The following is a 17,102-nucleotide window of genomic DNA, read 5'->3' on the forward strand; positions in this document are numbered from 1 at the left end:
ACATTGTCACACTGATCTTTTGTCAGCCTGGCCACCCATAGGCTGACAGAAAGATCACACTGGCTTGTGCGGTGATGGAAGGTGGGTGAGGACGCACTGCAGCAGGTGACAAAGACATTCATGGATGCTACTCGCTTTCTCATCCTCACCTGCTCCCTGGAAATGTCTCCTGAAGCTAATGGCTGAGGGGAGAAGGGCTCCTGGGCAAGGTACTGCACAGACACCCCGGGTGATTTACCCACTCCTGCAGGGAGCCAGTGCCAGCAGTGAGTCAGGTTTCCTGCTCCTTAAATTTAGACTCGTCAGCCCTTACCTCTCCCTGCAGCTTTGTGAAGCATATTGGGATGCAAGGTAGTTACAAAACAATGTCAAAGGTGTTAAAACGATTACCATAAAAATACATCTGTTTTCTGCAGTAATGCCTTGGAATGCTCCAGAGCTCTTGGAAACCAGAAGGGTGGCACACGGCTGCCAGAGTGTGTCTTGTGTGGACTTGGAGAAGTCTGCTAAAATGGTAGGATTTTCTTTCCTTTTAAAATCATTATTGTAGGCAGTTAGAAAGAAGCCAATTCTATATTCCATGTGATGAGATATTGATCTAACTTCTAAATCCCTCTAACCTGATTAAGGCCTTAAGAATTTCAACTATTGAAAAATATGATTTTTTTTTTTTTTCCCATATAAATACCTTAAGCTTAACATCCCTGGTGCAGCCTGTCTTTCCCTGAGAAATTCAAATAGCACAGCCTGTAGGGATCATTCAACCCTACCAAAGGCTTTAACATATGTTTGTATGTAAATATAGTTTACATATATAAATAAGCTTTTATACGTATATGTAAATGTAAATTATGTATATGGCAGTTTGCAGCCAATCTCGAGAAGGGATTTTCTTGGTACCTTTTCATGGTAGTTGGGCAAACAGAGCCTGATCTAACCTAGGTAGTTTTGAGATGTCAGTTATCCTTGTCATCCTTGGGATCACACCTTCCCTAAAGGGAGGTGAAGCTCGGCCATATGGGGGTGATTGCAAAGATGCACCTTCCTCTGTGGTAACTTTCACTTTACTGCACATGCTGGAGCAGGTGTTAGTGCAGAAGAGCAGAGATCCAGGGCTCTGGTAAATGCTCGTGGCAAATATCCTTTCCACTGGAAAGGGAATGCTGCAATTTCCAGCTAAAGTTACTGTGCTCTCATGCCTTGCCAAGTCCTTGTGTGTGGTTTGCCACACTGCCACCCACTCCAGCCTCTCACCTGCACCGTGCTGGCCATGGGGGTGACTTCAGCTCCCAGAGCTGCATGTCCTCATCCTCTTGTGCTGGGCACAAAGTGGAGACAGGTCTGGGCAACTGTAACAAGTGACAGCAGGAAGGGCCAAATCTAACCAGCTCTGAGCCCTGTAATGGAGCTGGTCTGGTCCTGAAGATCACTGACCTTTGGGAGCTATCACCCCTGCAAAGGTGGGAGTCTCGAGGTTCCTTGGAAGCAGGAAGCCATGGTCATTTCACTCTGTGCTGATTTTTTGGCCTTGGAGCATTGTGCTTCCTCATGTCTGCAGAGCATGGTCAAACCCAGAGCTGGGAAAGAAGAGCTGCAGGTCCAGCTGGATGGAACACTTCACACAAGCAGTGATGGGTGGTTTTGCTGCCCTCCGTACTTTCCCTCCCCCATCTCCCAGTGCTTTGTGGAGCTGTAAGGATCAGAGCTCTTAAACTCCCCGAAGGAAATGCAGAATGTGGTGTTTGACTTCTCAGAAATACTGCATGGTGGCAACTGTCAAACCCGCTTCCTTCTGTGTGCCAGCAGCCCTTGCTAAACATGTGCAGGTTGGTGTTGACACAAGCTCCAGATACATCCTGCTGGTCTGACCTGCAGGTGTGAACCCAACATACAAAGTGAGCAATGCCAGTCAATCACACATCTGGATTATTTAAAGGGTTGGAACTAGCAGTGTGCTCTCAGCTGGCTCACAGTGGCATTTGCATTTTGGCAGCACAAGTGCAGATTTTAATCCTGCCAACAAGAAATCTTTGTGTGTGCCCTGGCTGCATTCAGAAGTACAAGTTTCCTCGAGGCATTCCTGGTTGCAACTGTGAGATAATCAGAGATTGCTTTTTGAAAGTCACGAAGTTCTGGCTGACTTGTCTTTTCCCATGGAAAAATATTAGGATATATGATCTGGGTATGTGGTGGTAGCAATGGAGAAGCTCTTGACAGAAATAGAGAATCCTCCTGAGGACTTTTGCTCTCCGGCAGCTGAAAACTTATCTGCTGAGCTCCCTTTTGGGTAACTGAAGGAGACTCTGGGAGCAATGGGAATTCAAAACCATGCCCAAGGACTGCGCTGAGTGCTTCCTCCAGTGGGGGAATATTGCCTGTTTTAGTAAAAGGAGAGCCAAAAAATGAAGATAGCCATGGGGAGGAAGAGGTAAATGCAAGAGGGAGAAGCATACGGAGCTGAAAGTGATGTAGCAGAAACACCACTTAGAGCAGAGGAGAAATCCAGCATGGTGCTTGTCGGGAAGGGGAAGCCAGGATGAGGTGCAGGCTTGCAGAAGGAAGAGAAAGAAAAAAGAGGTGAAACAAGGCAGGCCAAATAGATTTTACTTGTTGTGATGAGGCAGAGGGCATGAGGGGTATAAAGCAAAGCCAAAAGAAGGATGACAGCAGGTAGCAAAAACTGAGGGACTGTTTTCCAGTAAAAACAACAGCAGGTGAGAAGCCACTGTGCTTTTGCCATCCAGCTACACTAGAAATTCAGGAAATGGACATAATTTAACAGCCTTTTGGCTGACCTGAAATCTCCTGATTATTCACAAGAGTCTTGAAATGCTGAGGCTAAGTGTGGCAGGTTGGTTTTGTTAAGACACTTCTTGTTCTGTCTTCACATCTGTGATATCTATGGGTAAAAATAATTCAGTACAACTATCGTTTGTGTCTCTCTTTAAGAAATCAAAGTTGTTGTGATGCCTGGGGCTGTGACAGAGAGCGTTAGAGAAGCGCAGGCAGAAAGCTGCTGCTGTAGGGAGGTAAAAAGATCTGGAGTTAAATAAAGAAACCAGCTCCAGCATCACATTTCCCCCTAGCCCCTCTCCAGGTTAATCAGCGTGTGCTCCTGACAGCCCCCTATGATATATTAATTAGTGCAGCACCCTAACGAGGAGCGCGGAGCGCTGTGTTTCAGCGGCGATAAGCCAAGCCTTTCTGTGTGTTTCCAGGCAGGCTGGCTCACACTGAGCTCTCAGCCACTGTCGCAGTAAGGGATGGAAGCGGAAGGAGGAAAGCTGGAGGAGCTCTGATCTCTCACTGGAGAGATGGGAGGCTGTGAAGGCGCTCTCCCAGTGCCAGCAGAGCGGAGTGAGCCAAAATGTGGAGCCAGCCCCCAGCAGCACAGCAGCAGTGAGCTCTCCAGAGGATTCCTGCAGCAGCCTGCTGCTTTTAAAATCTGGTCAATAAACATTAGGTAAAATGGATGTTTCTTTGTCAGTGTGTTTATCTGAACTTCAGTTACCTTGGGCACTAGCTGGGAGACATAAAATGTCTTGTGCTGGTTTATTAAAGAGGACCTTTAATTATCTTATTAAGGACTGGCCATTCTCTCCAAGTAAATGAAAATCCAAATCTGTCAGTGGAGCTCAGTGATGATTATTTGCATCCTGAACAGCAAAGGGTCCAGTGGTGCAGAAGAGAGGCTCCAATGTCCACAAACTCCCCACGTGGCAAAGGCATTTTCATGTCTCCTGTCTGCAGACACTGTCTGTCCAGAGTGGCTTTTTGAATAGGATTTGGAGTAAAACGAAAGTGTTTGAATGGAAAGCTGGCATTTGGGTCTAGAAGTGGAGTACTGACCTCCTGCTTGGGTTCTGATTTAAGTTTAAAAGCAGCTGTAGGGTAGGATGATGTGTTTGGGGGTGGCTTGCTGTCTGTTAGGATTAGGAAATGGAAAATCCTGCAGAATAGCCTCCCAGTCTACCTAGTTCAATTCAGATATGGGGGACTAGGGAGGCAAAGCACAGGCAGCACTGACCCTGAGTTTGTGCTGTTTCATAATGGACCACAAACTGGCAGCTCAGCTACTTGAAGGGAGACTTCATTTTGTGACTGAGGCCAAATGACAACTGCATAAACAAAGCAGAAGTGCTGCTGAATGATCTGATGTTGACGTGTCTTCCTGAGACCTTCCCCTTCAGTTACTCAGGCCCCTGGTCCCTCATGTGCTCAGACACATCCACACACAAAGGATGCTCAGGCAATCTGCTTCTGCCACATTGGCTCGCTTCTTAATTGTTTTTAATTATTAAGTGATAATCCCACTGAGCCAAATGGTATAGATTTTACTGAAGGGGAAAATTGCTTGTTGCTATCCAAATAATGCAACCCACAACAGTCTTGGAGGCAGAAGATGCGTTTACCTGCTATTAACTCATCTCCTCACCTAAACCCAAACACCATAACCTGGACAAGGCGCTTCCCTTTGCCCTGCAGCACAGTTGTTTAAAATGACTCATTATGGATCAAAATATGCATCAGCTCAGAGAAACCCTGTACCCATCACATCCCTGGGACTGCAGAGCAGCACAGCACAGGGCAGAAGAGCTTACAAGGGGTGTTGAACTGGCCACAAGTCATAGAAGCAACACGACTGATGAGGAATAACCTACTTTAGGATTTACATTCACCACTTTCTTTTCACAGGGCTTATCAGAGAAAGCTGTTTCATCCTCTTAAGTATCACATGAGTTAAATATGACACTGGTGGTTGTGGTTTGTGCTTGTTGCAAGCACATGGTCCAAGGGGATAATACAAAAAGAAAGAAACAAGGTTATATTCAAGCTCTAATTTAGACTGTAAATCCCCTGGTGATCATGGCTGTCTGTGCAGCTCTGAGTGCCAGAATCCTCCTCCAGAAACACCACGGCCAGAAGGTACCGGAGGGCCGGTGTGAGTTAACCGGTAATAGAGGCAGGAGCCACAGAGTCTGTGAAGCAAAATCAATGAAGCAGGATCTAAAAGCTGTACTAAGTAACTCCTCAATGATCATAAATCTTGTTACCGACAGCTCTCACACTGCTTTACAGTGGAAATGATGCAGAGGTGGAAACTCAAGCATCGAGGAATGGAGCGATCGTTCCTAGAGATGCAGCAGAGAAACAAGGGTCTGGATTTCTGGCTCGGTGTGTTATCCACAGGGCTGCATTGCCTCCCTACCGTGACCAAGTGAAGTGGCAGAGGAATAGCCTGCTGGCAATTTCAGCTCTCTGGCAGGTGCTTTAGGGAAGCATTTCCCTCTGGGCCCTGCAGAGCAGTGCTGAGCCATGGAGATTGTCCAGGAGGATGCCGAGAGGCACTGGAGGAGCAGGCATGAAGCAGGTCTGCCTCTTCAGCCAGGAGTCTGCCTAGTGGGTTTTTTTCTCTCCTCTCAACTGGTCTCAGCACATGCAGGAAAGGCAGAGCAGTCTGTGTGTGGTTTAAAAATCTGTTTTGCAGCAGGTGACGGGAACAGCAGAGCTCAGGAGAAAATGAAGCCTGCCAGAACATGCAGCAGTCTGAGTCCATCCCTACTTGCTTGTCACAGCATTTATAATTAAAAATGCAGCTTTTTTCTTAACTTATTAGAAAGCACATCAGGCAGGGATTAGAGAATACCCTCCCATGGGTTTTTCCCTAGAGCTCTGCACAGGGTCTGGGCAAGACCCTCTGAGAGGTAGCTCCTTCCCTGAGTTGATGATGGAAAATAGATGCCTGATCTAAATTTGGGGTTGTAAGCAGCAGCTGATGGGGCAGGGTTAAGTTTCTCAGAATGACTCCTGATACAGAGAGAAATTCAAGTATCTTTAATCCTCATCCTACCTTTTTTTTTTTTTTTTTATTAATACTGAAGTCTGTAAATTGATTAAACCAGTATTTACCTGATGTGAGATAATAAGGATGAATTAACTTGTCAATGAATTCCCCTTGGTGCTATTAGAAAATAAATCCTTCACCGAATGACCTTAGGTTTTGTGCTGGGGACAAAGAAGAATCAAACCAGCTGCGCCTATGCTGGGGTTTTAATGAGGGTGAGAATGAGATTTTGCTGCAAAACCCGAGGCTTTGGTTCCTCAGAAGGGCTCTTCTCTCTGCCTTCGGCTGCGCATCACCAGAGGGCAGCAGAGATCGGAAGAAAACTGCTGCGAAAAGCCTGCAGCAGTGGCCAGAAACGGGGAGAAAAATCTTCCTCCTCTGTGTTATGGTGAGCGGCTGCGGCTGGTGGGTGGGGACAGAGGTTCCCCCTGGTCCTCTCCAGCCGGGAAAGTGCCGAGGGCTCGGCCCTGCACCGCTGCTGCACTTGGAGGAACGCAAAGAGTTCTGTCCTTCTGTGTGCTCTGCACCAGAACCTCTCTCCTGTCAGCTGCCTGGCAGGAGGAAAATGCGGTGGATAAATATTCGCACGGAAAGCGAAAAGCAGCTCCGATTGACATCTGTGCCCCAAGTCCTGCTCTGGGCTGGGAAGAAAATAGAGCGTGCAAAATGCTGGGTCCCTCCTGCTCAGCCAAGGCAAAAGCCTTGTGGAGGGATCTTTCCCCTGACAGTGACTTTTATTCATGGCACTTGGGCAAACTGCCCCTTTCCCCCAATGTGGCATCACCACCATTGTGTCCCAGCCCCCAGGAGCAGACCTCAAACAGGCGATTTCCTCACAAAGTAATTCAGCTTTAGGGGTGGGGGAGTTACTTGCTGTTCCAGCCTCCCCAGAACAGGACTGTTAGGGATCCAATTATTTGTGTTGTATTGCAATTATTAGTATTAAATAATTATTTAACTTGATGTTATTAGAAGCTCCAGTAGAAGGAAGGCGCCAATATTTACCTTTCTTTGGAGTGAACCCTTCACTGAAGCAAAGCTTCCTATTGAGGTCTTGCAGGTAGATATTTGGCATATGTTTGAAGGATTAAATAGCCTAAAATATCCACCAGGCTGCTGACTGCCTTGGCACTGTGTCTTGCCCGTTTGGATGTGACTTTCAATTGTGCCTTTCACTTGTGCTGTAATTTTTTTGGCTTAGTTTATTGCTTCCAGGCAAATCTCTGAATGTTGTCAGGACCCTGGGCAGAGAACCCAGTGAAAGAGTTCTGATGTCTCAGCTGCTGTAGTGTAAGCCTTTCAGAATTACAAAGCATTTTTTTACTACTAAAGAAAGGAGAATGGTCTTTATATATTGCTGTGCCATGATGGGGTTTGCCAGCGTGCCATCACTCTTTCTTCCATGCTTTTAGGAGGCCTTTGCAGTGCTCCTGATTAGGAGGAAGGGAGGTGCAGAGAGGGAATGGGCAGCTCTTCAAAGCTCGAAGGAGAGGGAGGTGATGAGATGTGGTACTGAAGTTTGACCTGCATAGTTGGTTTTTTTTCTAGTGCCTCTTTAACATAAGTTTCCTGGGCAGACATTGGATCAGGACCTCTTTACTGCAGTTTCTTGCTGCAGCTGAGTTTCAGACTGAAAGTGTCAACTAAAGACAGGGTTGTGGAGAGCCTCTCAGGTGTGTTTTACATGGTACCAAGCCAGGCCCCAAGGCACAGAGTGTTTATGATATCTCAGAAAACTCTTCTGAAGGTTCAGGCAGGACTTTCAATCTCGGAGTCTAGCAAGGATCTTGCTTTACCCTGCCCCCAGCACACGTGTAATGGCATCCCGAGGCTCCCCAGTTAGCAACAGGACCAAAGCAAAAAGAGCTCCTCAGTGGGGATTTACACCAAACCCACTCTTATGCCAAGGGCTCTGTCACCCTTTGGAGTGATCCAGCCTCTCCCAAGCTCCTGAGACCGCTGCAAGCATTCCCTGTAAACAGGCAGTAGTTAACGTTCAGCCTTGCAACTGAGGTGTTTGGTGGTGATGGGTCAGACCTGTCATGAGCAATTGTTTGTCTTCCCTGACTGGATAAGTATGCAAATAGTCAAGGAAACAGAACTGCCCAAAACCTACAGATTTGCTGTTATTTATTTTAGTGAAAACTATTGATGGTAAGTCTCAAAATTCTGTTAAAACAGAGATATTTAGGATGAAGTTTCTTTTTTTTTCCTTTTTTCTTTCTTTTTTGGTTTGGTTTTGGTTTTTTTTTATTTATAACCCTATCTTGAGCCTGAAAGAAAATGGTCAGTTTTAAAGTTTTGATTAGATACCTCATGAAAATTTTATTTAAAAGGACCATATTTCAGTGTTTTTCAAATCCTGCTGTGACTGCTGAAGTCACATTAAAACTGGTTTCTGTAAGCAGAGCAACATGCATCTCTGAAATTCATTTTCACTGAATGTTTTTATATTCAGGTAAAGCTTCCTCCCACACTGAAAGCACGCTGCACAAGCCTGGCCTCAGCAAACTCATTTACAAAAAGATGCAAATCAGTGTTTCAAATACGGATGGAGCCTGTCAGTACACAGAGGTTTGACTGTCAGAAGGTGGATATTCCTTGTTTACCAGTAAATTAAAATCTGTTCACCCAGGAAAGCTTTCAAGCTTTCAGAGTCACACAGTGACAAGGAGGAAGCATTGAATGTTCAGGCTGGGAGAGGATACCCCCAGCTGCTGGCAATTCATAGGCAGCTCAAGCCAGCAGGGAGGGGGGCCCTGCACCTTTACCAGTGTGACCCCCTCAGCTGGGACAGGGTAAATGATGGGGGAAGAACAGGGCTAAGCAGCTCCAGTAAGCTGAGAGGGGAGTCCTGCCAGGAGGAACCAGCCATTGTGAAGGGGTACTAAAAGGCAAAAGGGGATGGAAGTCATGATGAAATGATTCTTTAGCTATTTCTTTTAAATAATGGTTATATTTGATTTCTTTTTTTCCTCTGTAGAAGATGCCAGCTCACTCTGGCTCATCAGACAATTGCTGACAGGCATCCAAAATTAATAGGCAATTTGAAGCTACTTTTGGCTCTTGTGTCCTGTGTAATGGTTGCACAGCTCAACAGCAATTCCCTACGATGTGCCAGGCTTCTTCTGGCATCTTTAATCACCGGGTAGGAGCTGCATTGCACAGAACTAACAGATTCCTGTTTGTAGACTGATTCCTGTGTTTCTACAGCTGTCCTGCCTTTGGGGGTCCCTGGGCTCTGTTTCTCCTGTAAGCAGCACGTCACAGGCTGTAGCACTTGTAGTAGCTCCAGAGTGTTTGATTTCCCTGCAAAACCTGTGCCACAGGAGAAGAGCTGTTGGGTTGTACAGGCATTGCTGGTAGTAGAAGAGGATTTATTGACCCCATCCTTCTGTAAGATCACACACAGAAAATATTCTGCTACTTAAACTGTTTTTTCCCCCTGCCTTCTTCCAGGAGGTCTCCATGGCTTATAATGCCAACACATCATGATTTAGCCTTGCCCCAGTCAAGTTCATTTTGGGGGCAAGAAGTGAAGCCCTTACTTAGGGATGAGGAAATCCACCTTCCCTCCAGCCCATTAAAGTCAATACAATTCCTCCTACTGAAAGTCTTCCCTGATTTGATATTATACATGAAGTGTTCCTTGGAGCTATGGCAAGAGATTTGTGGCAGTAGTAATGCTAAATTTAATTTCCTGGGATTCAGTGTCAAACAGTTGATAAAACTGGGTTATTCATGAGCCATTCAAAAGTCCTAAGCTGTAAATGTATTTATTAGCTCCACTGTACTTACAGCAGCCCAAGAATTCCACTTTGTGGAATTTTTGTCTGTTTTGCATTAGTATATGAGCACAGATTACTGGGACTAGAACAATATTTGTGTTGCAAGTTGCCTTTCAGAAACACCCAACTGAGTAGTAAATGTATTTAAAATGGGGAGGAAAAAGCAGGTTCTTGTATTTCAGTCATAAATACATCCTCAGTGAAACATATGATAAATTGGGAAAAATACATGTACTGGATGTAGGATGCCTGTAAGATTAATCTGAGGAGTGAAAGGAATTTCTATCATATAGATGCTATTTTGTGCCTTTTATTGAAGCTGTTGTGGTATCAAAGCAATGATTTGATGCCGTTTGCTTAGCACAAGGTAATTGTGATTACAACTTCCTCCTTGAACATCCACAGCAGAGGCAAGCTGGGGAAATTCCAGGGAGGTTTAGGGAAGCCTTGGGAACAAGGAACTGCACAAAGGGACTCATTGTGCAGGTTTCCATTTTGGGTAGATACATGAGGGCTGCCTGGGTGGGGGTATGGATGAAATAGGGAATTAGGTGTGCATGAATCCAGCAGGACATGAAGCACCCTGAGGGAGCAAGGGCAGCCAGCCCAAGGTGCTTGTGTTAGTTTGAAACAATCCATGAAGGCTTTCCAAGTGTTTGAACTTCAAAGTCACATCACAAAGTATGACTAAGGTTAGATGACAGCCTGATTGTGAAGCAGCACTGCCATACAACTCCTCTGGCCTTAGGTTGTGTACATGTGCAGAGTTCATCTTTCCTTTTTTTGTTACTGCTCTCTGCTTAACTTTTCTGCACTGGTTTCCCCCTGTGATTTATTTTTTTACTTGTGTTACCCATCTCAAGAGACTGAGTCACAGTAGTAATCTGTTTGAACTCCTACCTGCAAATTTCCTTGTTCTCCATACAGTTTCTGACACACAACTGATTCAGCTTCCCAGAAGGATCTGTCACTTGGGAGAGCAGAGTTTTCCTCTCTATTACCAAGGTCTCTCTCTCTCTCTGACTATCCCTTGGCCCCCTTTGAATCCATCCACCAAATGATCACTCAGCTCTTCCATAACCAGTCCATTAGCACAGTTTCTTCCCCTCGCTCAGTTTACTTCCAGCACTTTGTTCAACACCCTTATTTCTGCTGACATCACTCAAACTGTGGATCTTCATCCTTGGACTGTCCTTGTGACACCTGCTCTCACATCCCTAGAATCTTCCTATGCTGCTGTCATTGCTTCATGCAAGAGACTCTCCTACTCCACTGCTGATGTAGAAAGGGGAGTCTCCAAATACATCCTCACTGCCACCCCTGAGAACAGTCTTGAAAGATTCTTCCTGACTCCAGCCAAGCCCTCCATTTGCTCCAACTTCTGCCTCTGGGCCACTGGCATCTGAATGAGTTGACCAGTCATGCAAAAATGTTTTCTGAGCACTGGGTTTTCTGACTGAGTTGTAGATATCAAACATCAATTAAGTCAGCTCTTCTCCCTTTCTTTCTGTGGAACTACACGTGAAAACTGTTGAGAGTGCAGCCTGTTGTGGCTGGGATGAGAAGGCACAAGGATGATGCCTATAAGGATTTCCTAGGGGAACAGAAGATGCTCCCCTCTCAGTACTTGTTCTGCCAAACAACTTTTTCAGGGGCTACTCACCAACATAGGTACATGATCCAAACTGATGCAGGAGATGGCCCCTGCTGCTGGCCAGGTTTGATTTTCTCCTCACATCTAAGGTTCTCTTCCACTTGCTCCCAGTGGCCCTGATGAATGCAGCCAGCAGAAAATGGTCTGTTTGTACCTTAACACAGCAGGAGTTCCCCAGTGAGGAAGAACTTTCTGGTTCTTGCAGAGAGGAGGCTTGAGGACCTGGCTCCAACAGCAGAGAACTCCCCCAGCTAATCTCCACGTCACAACTCAGCCAGAAGCACCAGACTTTTTCTGCAGCTGATGTGTCATGCACTGGTCATGTCTGCCCAGCCCAGAGAGGGGCAGCAGGGGCCTGGCCCAGCCATTCTCAGAGAACAGCAGCAGGCACAGTGCCTGGTGGGCACAAGCACTGGGGAGCCATGAGATCCTGTGTGCTCTCTGCCAGCAGAGGAGCTGCCCTGGCAGTGCCAGTTCCACCTGCCAGGATGAACTCGCTCCACACACTGGAACAGATCCCCCACAGCGACTAAGGAATGTCCCTCCCTGGAGATATTCAAGAACCTCCTGGACACAATCCTGTTCCATGTGCTCTGGGATCATCATCCTGCTTGAGCAGGGGGGTGGGACAAGATGATATACTGTGGTCCCTTCCAACCAGACCGATTCTGTGATTCTATAACAACTTGTGTTACCTTGTCACAAAAGGAAGCTGCAGGAGCTGGTGCTGCCCCAGGGCCCCCTCTGCACTCCCCCCACCTCCTTTCCTGTATATCCGAGGAGCCCTCATGCCCACAGGGGAGCTCTGGGGACACCTGACTTCCCTTTGCCAGCCCATTAATCCCCACATGCTGCCAGGCTCAAGCATCCACTTTTCTTGGCACATACACAGGATGGGATTCCTCCTGGCATCCCCCTGGCATTGCAGGGCCACCAGCCCTGCGCCCTGCCAGTAATCTGTGCCTAACCAGCTCCCAGTGCCAGGATGCAGCAATGTCATCACTGTCACAGTTCTGTCTGGCAGGGGTCACTGCAGGCAGGCAGGAGTGGAGGCAGCTTTTCCTGCCTCCTCTGTTTGTATCCCAGCAGAGGAGCTGCCCTGGCAGCCCCAGTTCCTGCCTGCAGCATCATCCCCAGCCGTGTCCACATCTCCCACACACAGAAGGTCCAAGCCAGGCTCCTCCTCACAAAAGTCTATTAAAGCAGGTGTGTGGGTTGAGGTGGCTACCGTGGCACAGCAGTGGGGTCTCATCCGTGTGGGAGGCAGCCGGGTGCTGCTGTTACCCCATCCGGGATGGGCAGGGCGCTGTCCCCTCGTGGGGGTGTCTTTGTGTCCCAGGTCTTCTGCATCCTCTTGGAGCTGGCATGTGCTTCTACTGTCCCAGATGGGGACCGGGGGTCCTGGAGCTGTGTTACAGCGCAGACAGGCGCGCTGGCCTGGCAGGAAGTCCTGCAGGAGTCGGTACACAGCCCGAGGGTCGCCAGGGCTGTGGCACGGGCCCCCTCGGCAGGCGACGGGCATTGATTGGGGGCAGAACTGTGTGGCGCCGAGTGGCCTGGGGCTGCCCACCCGGCTGACTGAGCTGTGGCAACCCCCGGCTCCCTGCAGAGGAGCCCGGGGGTCGCCAGGGCCTACTGTGCATTTCCGGGGGTGGTAGTGACCTATCCAGAGGACAGCTATCAGTCGGGGGGGGAGTTGCCGTGGGCTGAGGTTCCTGAGGCTGAGCATCCTCGGCTTGCCCAACCAGGTGAAGGAGCCATGGCAGCTCCTGGCTCCCAGCGGCACCACCCGGAGCTTGCGAGGGACTCCTGGTCGCTCCCCAGGGCGGCGACACAGGCTCCCTGTCCAGAGCACAGCTGGTGATTGGCGGTGAAGCTGTCTGGGCTTGAGCTTCCTGGGGCTGAGCTTCCTCGGGCTGCTTCATCACATGAAGGAGCCATGGCAACTCCTGGTCTCCAGCAGAGCAGCCTGAGGGTTGCGAGGGGCTCCTGGGGGGCCCCTGGGTTGGTGATCCAGGCACTCTATCCCTGGGACAGCTACTGATCTGGGGCTGAGCTTCCTCGGGCTGCCTAACCAGGTGAAGAAGCCATGGCAGCTCCTGGCCCCCAGCAGAGGTGTCTGGGGGCTCTGGCAGTGCTGGAGGTTCAGGCTTGGGTGGGCAGCAGCTGCTCTGCGGCCTCAGAGGAGGCAGCTTTTCCCGTGCTGCTCTGGACCAGGGGACCTTGGTGGCTCTGTCCTGAGAGGATGCAGGGAGCTGGGGAGCACTGGGTATGCTGGTGGGGGGCTTGTCCTGGGATCGAAGCTTTGCCGGCCGGGACTTCTTCAGGGAACAGCCGGTGACCATCAGCTTCAGCCCCACAGTCAGGCATGAGGACACGGCTGCCTGCAGGGAGACACAAGGGGCAGTGGGGGCTCGGGGTGCCTGAGGTGGGGCTGTCCCCAGCCCCCAGCCTACCTCCCTGTAGAGGAGCTCAAAGGCACCGATGGAACAGGTGGGATTGTCCTTGCGGTCCAGCACGAGGCGCAGCGTGTCCCGCTGGACGTTGGCGCAGAGCCGGCGGGTCACCGCCGAGGAGGGGCTCATGGTGGGGCAGGAGTTGATCTCCAGCAGCCAGGGCTGGAAGTCCTCCCCGATGAGAAAGTCGGCCCCGAAGAGCTCGAAGCTGCCCTTGCGGGAGCCCACCTGATCCCGGGTGCAGCGCAGGGCGTTCAGGATCGCCGCCTTCATGCCGGGAACCACCACCCGCTGCCAAGCATCCGCCCGCCCCAGCCGTGCCAGGTATGCCTGGAACTGCTTGTTGGACCAGATCTTGTCGGGGGGCACGCGGGGGTCCGGCTGTGATGCTTTGTAGCGCTTCTGGATGGACACGTTGCAGAGGTGCCTGGCGCTGGAGAGCGGGGCTGGGTCAGGGGGTGCCGGGGGGCTGGGCACTGCGAGCCGGGGGTGAGGGGGAGGACACTCACGGCTCCAGGTGACGCAGGGAGAAGGGCTGGGAGCAGAAGCGCAGGTAGCAGTCTCGGTAGAACCAGGCAGTCAGTGGCTTCCAGTCAGTCACCAGGAACCACTGCCGGATGTCGAATTTGGTGTCGAAGATGGTCAGCGGCCGCTCCACGTACTTCTGCACCACCCACTCGCACACCCGCGCCGCGGGGTCCGTGCAGCTCCGCGCCAGCTCCAGCACCTCCTCCAGCCGCGTCGCACAGACGATGCCTGGGCAACACAGTGATGGTGGGATCCCTTCTCCGTGAGGATGTGCGTGCCCCATGCTTCCCCCAGCCTTACCCCTGCCGCGGGATTTGGCGCTGGGCTTGAGGATCCAGACGTTGAGGTTGCCCTCTATGCCGAGCTGCGGCAGCTGCTCCTCCAGGCGCCGCAGCACGTCCTGGCACTGCTCCTGCTGCTCCGTGCTCAGCACCAGCCTGGTGCCCTCACTGTGGGGGGACACGGGGGGCTCAGCACCGCCCCGCCACCGTCCCCCTGCCCCCGTCTCGCTCAGCACTCACTGTGCCACGCGGTAATATTCCTGCAAGAAGCGGTGCCAGGCGATGCATGTCCGGCAGGGCGACGGGGTGTTCCTGTCGATGTCCCGGTGCCCAAGGACGCCCAGGTGCTGCTCACAGACTTCCAGGGCCTCCTGCACCAGCTGGGGATACAGGGGGGAGTGCGGCCCTGCTGTGGATGGCATGGGTTGAGAAAGGATTCCTATGCCAGGCTAGCTGAAGCCTTGAACCTCCCTGTGGGACGGGTGCCTTTGGAGCTATGGCAGGGGAGGGAATAAGTGGTCTCAAGCCATAGACATAAGCAGAGGCTTAGTCTCCAAGCTCAGCCCTCAGACATGCCCCTAACCCTGAACTCCTTGTTTCATCCCCCGTCTCCGTCCCGCTCAGCCAGCTCCATGCACTCACCTGGCACCTTTGGGGACTGCTCTGTCCCCACCCACCTGTCCTCGACCTTCTGCAGGGCCAGTTTGAGCAGGCTGCGAGCTGCCGTCAGGCGGAAATCCTCTGCAAGAAGGAAGCATCATCCCTAGCCAGTCCTGCACAGAACGTGGGAAGACTGGAGCACAAGGGATGACATGAGGGCAGCAGCTCCAGGCTCACCAATGAAAGCTTTCTGCTCATCCATGAGCCCCAGCCGGTAGCACCGGGGGAAAAAGGTGTTCAGGTCGACTTGCTCGAACCAGGACAAGTTTTGCAGGCTTTGACACAGCCCCTCCTGTTTAGAGAAGCTTGTCATTCCCTTCTGGACACCCCCACCCCTTGTGACCCCATCCCTGAGGCTTCTGTGCCCCCACCTTGGTGCAAAGCGCGTACAGCCGGGGAAAGCGGTTCACCATCTCAATCTTTGGCAGCAGCTCCTGGTCAATGTTGCTAAGGCGAATGGTCCACAGGAAGTTTGGCACCTGGTCCTGCGCCAGGAAGGACTGCAGGAGGGAGTGGGCTGGGGTGAGCCAGGGAGCCCTAATCCTGCCCCAGTCCCTTGCCTCAGGCTGTGCCCTGCCCCTGAGGGTCCCAGGGGAAGGACGTGGGGAGCTGTGGCAAAGCTCAGCCCTAGCCCTCTTAGCTCACCATGAGGTCATGGATGTCATCAGAGTCCTCACTGCACTGTTCTTTGTCTTCCTTCTTGTCTTCATCTTCCCTTTCCCCCTTGCTCTCCTTATTGCGTGACCATGGGTGGTGCAGGGGCTCTGTGGTGCCCAGGGAAGGCTGTGCCCCACCACGTGGGTTCAGCACTGCCTCCCCCTGCTCATCACCGCCACCACTTGCCCTCTTCTCCAGCTCCTGTTTCTTTTGGTCGCCAGGATGCTGCTTCAGCTGTCTGCCCTTGCGTGGCAGCTTCCTCTCCACCCAGCCCCGGGCCCGCAGCAGGCGGCGGATGACGGGATAAGGGCCCTGCACTGCAAAGATCTTCTTCTCCTGTGGGGACAACAGCGAGCTCAGCCTGCCCCACCCAGGTCCTCTGGCTCAGCTCTCCTGAGCCACAGGTGCACAAATGCAAGCATGTGGCATCTCAGGGCCATGTGAAATCAAACTCCTCACCTTAATGGCCTTCTCCACATGCAGCCTGGCCTTCTTGAGCCGCTCAGACTCAACCGCGTGCTGGCGGCTATTGGGGTAGTCGATGGTGACAGCTGCCACCTGCCCTGTGAGGACAGCCCCACCTGAGCCCATTGACCCCATGTGGGGCCCGTGGGGTGGGCAGGGAAGGGGAGAACGTGCTGACCTGTCTGCCTCTGGCTCACCAAGTCTGGGGCTCCTGACATGGCGTTTCCTGACCTGCCAAGCCTTCTGCTGGCATCCCAGCTGCACTCCACAGCCTCGGGATGCTCCGCTGCTCCCTTGTCCTGGCCCTGCTGGGCCAGGGACAGCTGGGATGTCACCTGCTCAAGTATTGCCCCTGGCTAAGGGACTGTGTGCCTGCAGTGCTGCTCTGTGTCACACTGTCCCAGGCTAGTCTGATGGTGAGGGAAGCTGTGAGGTAGCTCTACTACCTCTGGGCCAAGCAGGTTTTCCTATTCCCCCATCCCTTAGGGACTGCAGTGGGTGTCCTGCACAGGACACAGCCTCCTAATTCTGACACCACTGTGATGCCACAATGCAGCATGCTCAAAGCAGCCTCAGTATCACAGGTCCTGTTTCTCCCCTCTTGTGAGGGACTTTACTCTGACAGCTGCTGGATAAGCAATACAGCAAAGTACAGATAGTCCAGGAGATTCCTGGAAAGCTTTGATGATCCCTTCCTGACACAAGTACTGGAAGATCCCACAAGGAATGGTATGCTGCTCAGCCTTACACTAAGAACAAGGAAAAGCC

At 51.1% G+C, this 17,102-nt stretch overlaps 2 protein-coding genes across 37 annotated transcripts in view; one reads left to right on the plus strand and one right to left on the minus strand.

Moving 5' to 3' along the window:
• Positions 1 to 17,102, plus strand: part of PAK5 (p21 (RAC1) activated kinase 5) — a 315,373-nt gene that overhangs the window by 119,174 nt on the left and 179,097 nt on the right. For 24 of the 31 annotated variants that reach the window (XM_086872689.1, XM_086872688.1, XM_086872753.1 and 21 more), the window contains one exon: positions 417 to 514. The exons of 6 other annotated variants lie outside the window; for them this stretch is intronic. In XM_086872689.1, coding sequence (XP_086728815.1) covers positions 417 to 514 — 98 coding nt within the window. Of the gene's footprint in view, positions 1 to 416; positions 515 to 16,935; positions 17,064 to 17,102 lie in introns of those variants that run through there. One more of the 31 variants, XM_086872803.1, reaches the window with a different exon arrangement.
• Positions 12,466 to 16,883, minus strand: LOC111926461 (tubulin monoglycylase TTLL3-like). Of its 6 annotated transcripts, none has more exons than XM_086872683.1 (11): positions 16,513 to 16,883; positions 16,329 to 16,395; positions 15,858 to 16,205; positions 15,584 to 15,712; positions 15,390 to 15,504; positions 15,195 to 15,293; positions 14,793 to 14,961; positions 14,572 to 14,720; positions 14,253 to 14,499; positions 13,744 to 14,176; positions 12,466 to 13,671 (listed from the first exon to the last, which is right to left on the minus strand). In XM_086872683.1, exons 3-11 carry the CDS (start codon positions 15,858 to 15,860, stop codon positions 12,700 to 12,702), a joined length of 2,316 nt encoding a protein of 771 aa, XP_086728809.1. In that variant the 5' UTR covers positions 15,861 to 16,205; positions 16,329 to 16,395; positions 16,513 to 16,883; the 3' UTR covers positions 12,466 to 12,699. The 6 variants fall into 6 exon arrangements, with proteins under 6 accessions (XP_086728809.1, XP_023778896.2, XP_023778897.2 ...); XM_023923128.2 differs by having other exon boundaries at positions 16,329 to 16,432; positions 16,513 to 16,873; XM_023923129.2 differs by having other exon boundaries at positions 14,793 to 14,958; positions 16,329 to 16,432; positions 16,513 to 16,871.

Source organism: Cyanistes caeruleus, chromosome 2, assembly GCF_971803275.1.
Source record: "Cyanistes caeruleus chromosome 2, bCyaCae1.hap1.1, whole genome shotgun sequence".
NCBI lineage: Eukaryota > Metazoa > Chordata > Aves > Passeriformes > Paridae > Cyanistes > Cyanistes caeruleus.